Source organism: Cyanistes caeruleus, chromosome 29 (assembly GCF_971803275.1).
Source record: "Cyanistes caeruleus chromosome 29, bCyaCae1.hap1.1, whole genome shotgun sequence".
Taxonomy (NCBI): Eukaryota; Metazoa; Chordata; class Aves; order Passeriformes; family Paridae; genus Cyanistes; species Cyanistes caeruleus.
In genome coordinates, this window is record NC_141729.1 from 3,897,854 (window position 1) to 3,905,699 (window position 7,846).

Consider the following 7,846-nt stretch of genomic DNA (forward strand, 5'->3'; position numbering starts at 1 on the left):
TCTTAAATTCCTTCTTAAATTCCTAAAAAATTCAAAATTCCTTCCTAAATTCCTTCCTAAAATCCTAAATTCCTTCCTAAATTCCTAAAAAATCCTAAAATCCTAAATTCCTTCCTAAATTCCTGAATTCCTTCTTAAATTCCTTCCTAAATTCCTTCATTCCCAAACCCCTTCCCATCCCTTCCCCCCCTTTTTTTTAGGGTCGGGACCCCCCCAAACCCCCGCCCTGACCCCAAAAAAAAATCGAGGACACCCCAAACTTTTTTTTCCCCTTTTTCCAACCTCCAGGACACCCAAACCCCGCACGGGGGGCAGGAACAGAAACTTCCAGCACCGCTTTTATGCCATTTTTATGCCATTTTTATCCCTTTTTTATCCCGTTTTTATCCCATTTTTATCCTGTTTTTATCCCATTTTTATCCCTTTTTTATCCCTTTTTTATCCCATTTTTTATCACGTTTTTATCCCATTTTTATCCCATTTTTATCCCGTTTTTATCCCGTTTTTATCCCGTTTTTATCCTGTTTTTATCCCATTTTTTTCCCTTTTTTATCCCATTTTTATCCCATTTTTATCCCTTTTTTATCCCATTTTTTATCCCGCTTTATCCCGTTTTTATCCCGTTTTTATCCCGTTTTTATCCCGTTTTTATCCCTTTTTCATCCCATTTTTTTAATCCCGTTTTTTAAATCCCGTTTTTCATCCCATTTTTTAATCCTGTTTTTATCCCGTTTTTATCCCGTTTTTATCCTGTTTTTATCCCAATTTTTATCCCGTTTTTATCCCTTTTTTTATCCCTTTTTTTATCCCTTTTTTTATCTCGTTTTTCATCCCGTTTTCATCCGTTTTTATCCTGTTTTCATCCCGTTTTTTATCCCATTTTTATCGGTTTTCATCCCGTTTTTATCCCATTTTTTTATCCCATTTTTTAATCCCGTTTTTTATCTCGTTTTTCATCCCGTTTTCATCCTTTTTTTTATCTCATTTTTATCCCGTTTTTATCCCTTTTTTTATCCCGTTTTTATCCCATTTTTACCCGTTTTCATCCCGTTTTTATCCCATTTTTTTTCCGTTTGTGCGCGGAGAGATAAGGAAATACAAAGAACCGGGTACAAAGAGCTCTGAATTGGGAATAAAAACATAAAAACAGCCCGGTCCCGACTGTCCCCGACTGTCCCCGATTGTCCCCCGACTGTCCCCTCATGTCCCCTCCGTGTCCCCTCCGTGTCCCTCGTGTCCCCCGGTGGTGGCAGCTAGCGCCTGGGAAAGGCCGGGAGGGAATTCCCGAAGGAAGCGGGGAACGGAGCCACCACGGGGCTGGGGAAGGCCGGGATGAGCCGAGGAGCCCCCCGGGATTTTGGGGGTCCCGGGGGGGTCCCGAGGGCGCTGGGGAAGCGCGGAGCGGATCCCGGGAGAGCCGGAGCGGCCACGGCGGCTCCGGGCTTGGGCAGCCCCCGGTGGCCACCGGGCGAGCGGATCCGCCGCTCCCCGCCCTCCTCGGCCAAGGGGGACACGGAGCGCGACTCGGCGGAGGGGATGAAGCTTTCCTCGTCTTCCTCATCCTCATCTTCATCTTCATCCTCCTCCTGGCGGTGCGCCCAGCAGCCCCGCAGCGCCCGGCTCTGCCCCGCTCCGCCCCGCGCCTCTCGCGGCCGCTCCTCGGGCCGAGCCGGGAAGGTGGAAGGAGGCTCCAAAAAATCCTCGAGGCTGGAGAAATCCCCCCAGAGCCGGGGGCAGCCGGGCCGCAGCCCCTCGCTGCGGTAGGCGCGGAAGTATCCGGTGAAAACCGGGGTGCCCTGGGGGTCCCCGCCGGCCGGGGATGCGCTGCGGGCCGGGGCCGCCGCCTTCCCCCCGCTCGGGGCTCCCGGAGGCTCCGGGGGCTCGGGGAGGCTCTGCCCGCCCGGGGGCGGCTCCGGGCCGGTGGCGCTCGGGGCCCGCCGGCCCTCGGGGCTGTGGCGTTTGTGGCAGAGCGAGGACTCGGCCTTGCTCACCTGCGCCAGCAGCTTCTTCTTGGCCAGCGGGGACATGATGGGATGGTTCCCTTTGGAGTAGAAGCTGGAGAAGAGGCGCTTGTAGGTCTCGCTGTGGGTCCGGCAGGGGCTGGGAGAGCCCCCCGAGGGGTTGGGGGCCGGGCTGGAGGGGCTGGAGCGTCCGTCTGTCCCCCGGGCCGGCTCCGCCGCTTCCTCAGCCTCCGGCTGCGCCTTGTCCGGAGCGAGCTGCGAGCGGAGGGGGCCGGGATGAGCCCGGGGGGCCGGGATGAGCCCGGGGGGTCGGGATGAGCCCGGGGGGCCGGGATGAGTTCAGGGGGTCGGGATGAGCTCGGGGGGCCGGGATGAGCTCGGGGGGTCGGGATGAGCCCGGGGGGTCGGGATGAGCCCGGGGGGCCGGGATGAGTTCAGGGGGTCGGGATGAGCTCGGGGGGCCGGGATGAGCTCGGGGGGTCGGGATGAGCTCGGGGGGTCGGGATGAGCTCGGGGGTTCAGGATGAGCTCGGGGGGCCGGGATGAGCTCGGGGGGGTCGGGATGAGCCCAGGGGAGCAGGATGAGTTCAGGGGGTCGGGATGAGTTCAGGGGGTCGGGATGAGCTCGGGGGGTCGGGATGAGCTCGGGGGGTCGGGATGAGCTCAGGGGTTCAGGATGAGCTCGGGGGGTCGGGATGAGTTCAGGGGGTCGGGATGAGCTCGGGGGGCCGGGATGAGCTCGGGGGGTCGGGATGAGCCCGGGGGGCCGGGATGAGAGTTCAGGGGGTCGGGATGAGAGTTCAGGGGGTCGGGATGAGCTCGGGGGGCCGGGATGAGTTCAGGGGGTCGGGATGAGCCCAGGGGAGCAGGATGAGTTCAGGGGGTCTGGATGAGCCCAGGGGGGTCGGGATGAGCCCAGGGGATCAGGATGAGCCCAGGGGATCAGGATGAGTTCAGGGTGGGCTGTGAGCTCCGGGGGTCGGGATGAGCCCAGGGGATCAGGATGAGTTCAGGGGGGTCGGGATGAGCCCAGGGGGGTCGGGATGAGCCCAGGGTGGGCTCCCAGCTCCCCACCCAGCCCTGGCTGCCCTCTCACCACCCCCCGCTCCCAATTCCCGGCCGGGTTCGGGGCTCGGGGGTCTCTCCCAGCCCCTCCGGAGGGGCCGCGCACCTGCTCGCGTCCCTTCTCCTTCCTGCTCCTCTTGCTCCTGTCGTCCTTGGACACCTTGTACTGCCGCCGGGGCTTGCTGGGGGGCAGCGGTTTGTCCTCCTCGCCCTTCAGGTGCCGCACGTAGGGAAGGACGAGCCTGCGGGGCGAGCGGGGAGAGCGCGCTGAGCGTCGGGGGAAACTGAGGCAGGCGGCGGGGCAGCCCCCCCGGCCCGGTCCCACCTCTCGTAGTGGCGCCGGGTGCAGGTGGCGGCGCTGGTGCTGCCGGGGCTGCCCCCGAGCTCGTCGTACACGTTCTTCCAGAGCCGGCGGCCCGTCACCTGCGGCGGGGGAGCGAGGGGTGAGCCCGGGACCCCGGGGGGACACCCCAGGGACACCCCAGGGACACCCAGGGACACCCCAGGGACACCCAGGGACACTCCAGCACCCCGGGGACCCCCGCACGCCCAGGGGCCAGCCCGGCTCCCAGGGCCAGCACTCACCAGCTCGTAGGCTCCCAGCTTCTCCACGGCCTTGTAGATCTTCCAGAGGTTAACTGGGGACGGAGGGGGGACACTGAGGGTCAGGGGGACACGGCCACCACCCCCTGTCCCTGTCCCTGTCCCTGTCCCTGTCCCATCCCTGTCCCATCCCTGTCCCATCCCTGTCCCCGGGCAGGGTGACATACTCTGCTTGAAGCCGAGGTGCGGGATCCTCTCGATGGGCGTGCGCCGCTCCTTCATGAACTTGTAGAGGCTGACGAGGAAAGCTTCCTCTTCCTCCTTCTCCTTGTCCTCCTCCTCCTCCTCCCTGTCCTTGTCCTTGTCCTTGTCCCCACCTTCTCCCACCGCCTTCTCCCTCTCGGCGCCGTCCCCGGCCCCCGCCGCGTCCTGCGGGACCCGGGGCTGAGTTCTGGGGGAGCTGCGGCCCAAAATCCGCAACCCCCGCACCCCGGGGGCGCTCCGGGCCCGTTCCCCGCACCCCGGGCCCGTTCCCCGTTCCCTGCACCCCATTCCCCCATTCCCGCACCCCGGGCCCGTTCCCCGCAGCTCTGAGCCCTTTCCCCATTCCCTGCACCCCATTTCCCGCACCCCGGGCCCGTTCCCCATTCCCTGCACCCCATTTCCCGCACCCCGAGCCCGTTCCCCGCACTCCGCATCCCTTCTCCCGTTCCCCGGAGCTCTGAGCCCGATTCCCGCACCCCATTCCCCATTCCCCTTTTCCCGTTCCCCTCACCCCTTTCCCCATTTCCCGCTCCCCGTTTCCTGTCCCCCTCTCCCCATTTCCCCATTTCCCTCTCCCCATTTCCCTCTCCCTATTTCCCTCTCCCCTCTCCCCTCCCCTTGTTCCCCTCTCCCCATTTCCCTCTCCCCACTTCCCGTTCCCCTCTCCCCTTTCCCTGTTTCCCATTTCCCTCTCCCCATTTCCCATTTCCCTCTCCCCTTTCCCCTCTCCCTGTTCCCCTCTCCCCATTTCCCCATGCCCTTCTCCCCATTTCCCTCTCCCCATTTCCCCATTTCCCCTCTCCCCTCTCCCCGTTTCCCTCTCCCCATCTCCCTCTCCCCATTTCCCCATTTCCCTCTCCCCACTTCCCGTTCCCCTCTCCCCTCTCCCCTTTCCCTGTTTCCCATTTCCCTCTCCCCATCTCCCTCTCCCCATTTATCATTTCCCTCTCCCCTTTCCCCTCTCCCTGTTCCCCTCTCCCCATTTCCCTCTCCCCATTTCCCTCTCCCCTCTCCCCTTTCCCCTCTCCCTGTTCCCCTCTCCCCATTTCCCTCTCCCCATTTCCCCATTTCCCTCTCCCCTTTCCCCTCTCCCTGTTCCCCTCTCCCCATTTCCCCATGCCCTTCTCCCCATTTCCCTCTCCCCTCTCCTCATTCCCCTCTCCCCATTTCCCTTCTCCCCATTTCCCTCTCCCCATTTCCCTCTCCCCTCTCCTCATTCCCCTCTCCCCATTTCCCTCTCCCCATTTCCCTCTCCCCATTTCCCTCTCCCTTCTCCCCATTTCCCTCTCCCCATTTCCCTCTCCCCATTTCCCCTCTCCCCATTTCCCCCTCCCCATTTCCCCATTTCCCCTCTCCCCATTTCCCTCTCCCCTCTCCCCTCTCCCCGTTTCCCCTCTCCCCTCTCCCCATTTCCCCATTTCCCTCTCCCTGTTCCCCTCTCCCCATTTCCCTCTCCCCTCTCCCCTCTCCCTCCCCAGAACCCTCCCAGCTCCTTCCAGGAAACCCAAACTCGCAGAAATTCCGAAATTCCGCCCCCCCCGCGCCTCCCTCGAGCTAAAAATGTCCCCGGCTTTGTTTGTTCTGCATTTTCCGCACTTATAAAACTTGTTGCTATTTTTGGGCAAAGAAACCGCTCGGTTCCCGAGTCCGTCCCTTTTTCCAGGTTTTTTTGGGTTTTTTTTTTTAGGTTTTCCTTTCTTTTTTTGGGTTTTTTTTTTTTAGTTTTATATTTTTTTTTGGTAATTTTTTTTTTGGTAATTTTTTTTTGGTGATTTTTTTTTTGGTGATTTTTTTTTTCCTGTTTATTTAACGCCTTGTGAAAGACGCGCCGGATTTTAACGGCTCGAAGAGTTCAAAGCTTTCTTTTTTTTTTTAATTTCTTTTTTTTTAATTTTTTTGAAATAAAAATCATCCGGAGGGAGGGAAAAGCTCCAGCTCCACAAAACCCCTTTAAAACGATTAAAAAAAAAAAAAAAAAATTGCAATTTTTGCTCCCCCCCCCCCCCTTTACCCAAATTTCACATTTTTCTGCCTCATCCTCATTTCCTCATTTCCTGCTCGTCCTCCTCCGCTCCTCCCCCGGGTTTTTTGGGGTTCAGGGGTTCCCCAAAGCCCCCCCGGGGTTCACTCACGGCGGTGCTGGGGGGTCCTTGGGGGTCTCGCTGCGCTTCTGGATCCTTCTCCATGGGGGGAATCGCTGCTCTGGGGATCGGGAGGGGTCCTGGAAGGGAAATAAAACATCGGGGAGAGGCTCAGACCCCAAACTGGGGCTGCTCCGGGGAGATTCGGTGTCCGCCCGGTACCGGGAGCGGCCGCGCCCCCCACCCACATTTAGGGCTCGGTGCCCCCCGAATCTCCCGCTCAGCCCGGGGTTTTTGGGGAAAAAGCGGAGCGGGGAGGGCAGAGGGGTCCCCCGGTTCTCCCCGAACCCCCCCCGGTTCTCCCCGAGCCCCCCCGGTTCTCCCCGAACCCCCCCCGGTTCTCCCCGAGCCCCCCCCGGTACCGGCCGAGCCCCTCCGGAACCCCCCCGGTCCCGCTCGCGCTCACCGGCCACGCCCGCGCCACGTGACCGCGGGGCGCGCCCGAGGGGCGGGGCCCGACACGCCCCTCTGGCCGCTCATTGGCTGGAGCGCACACGCCCCTTCTCCTATTGGACGGACGCGCCGCCTGGCCCCGCCCCCCCGAGAGGGGCATGCCGGGAGTTGTGGTCCTGAGGGCGCGGAGCGCGCGGGGATGGGGGGGAGGTAAAGGTGTCACACACAGGTACAGGTGTCACACACACAGGTACAGGTGTCACACACACAGGTACAGGTGTCACACACAGATACAGGTGTCACACACACACACAGGTGTCACATACAGGTACAGGTGTCACAGACAGGTCCAGGTGTCACACACAGGTACAGGTGTCACACACACACACACACACACAGGTACAGGTGTCACACACACACACAGGTCCAGGTGTCACACACACACACACACACAGGTCCAGGTGTCACACACAGATACAGGTGTCACACACACAGGTGTAACACACACAAGTCCAGGTGTCACGCACAGGTGTCACACACACACACAGGTGTCACACACACACAGGTCCAGGTGTCACACACAGGTCCAGGTGTCACACACACACACACAGGTGTCACACACACACAGGTCCAGGTGTCACACACACACACACACACAGGTGTCACACACAGGTGTCACACACACACAGGTACAGGTGTCACACACAGGTCCAGGTGTCACACACAGGTCCAGGTGTCACACACACACACACAGGTGTCACACACACACACACACAGGTGTCACACACACACACACACACACAGGTGTCACACACAGGTCCAGGTGTCACACACACACACACAGGTGTCACACACACACACAGGTGTCACACACAGGTGTCACACAGGTGTCACACACACACACACAGGTGTCACACACACACACACACACAGGTGTCACACACACACACACACAGGTGTCACACACACACACACACACAGGTGTCACACACACACACACACACAGGTGTCACACACACACACACACACAGGTGTCACACACACACACAGGTGTCACACACACACACACACACAGGTGTCACACACAGGTGTCACACAGGTGTCACACACACACACACAGGTGTCACACACACACACACACAGGTGTCACACACACACACACACACAGGTGTCACACACACACACAGGTGTCACACACACACACACACACAGGTGTCACACACAGGTGTCACACAGGTGTCACACACACACACACAGGTGTCACACACACACACACAGGTGTCACACACACACACACAGGTGTCACACACAGGTCCAGGTGTCACACACACACACACACACAGGTGTCACACACACACACACAGGTGTCACACACAGGTCCAGGTGTCACACACAGGTGTCACACACACACAGGTCCAGGTGTCACACACACAGGTGTCACACACACACAGGTACAGGTGTCACACACACAGCTACAGG

At 59.5% G+C, this 7,846-nt stretch overlaps 1 protein-coding gene across 4 annotated transcripts; it reads right to left on the reverse strand.

Annotated features, from left to right (window-relative positions):
• Nucleotides 1–1,105: 1,105 nt before the first annotated feature.
• ARID5A (AT-rich interaction domain 5A) lies at nt 1,106–6,418 on the reverse strand. 4 transcript variants are annotated; one of them, XM_086865454.1, is made up of 7 exons: nt 6,381–6,418; nt 5,966–6,054; nt 3,797–3,998; nt 3,612–3,664; nt 3,352–3,449; nt 3,133–3,268; nt 1,106–2,216 (listed from the first exon to the last, which is right to left on the reverse strand). In XM_086865454.1, the coding sequence occupies exons 2-7, from the start codon at nt 6,017–6,019 to the stop codon at nt 1,254–1,256; spliced, it is 1,506 nt and encodes a 501-aa protein (XP_086721580.1). In that variant the 5' UTR covers nt 6,020–6,054; nt 6,381–6,418; the 3' UTR covers nt 1,106–1,253. The 4 variants fall into 4 exon arrangements, with proteins under 4 accessions (XP_086721580.1, XP_086721579.1, XP_086721578.1 ...); XM_086865453.1 differs by lacking the exon at nt 6,381–6,418 and adding an exon at nt 6,337–6,374; XM_086865452.1 differs by having other exon boundaries at nt 3,352–3,664; nt 6,381–6,399.
• Nucleotides 6,419–7,846: the final 1,428 nt, after the last annotated feature.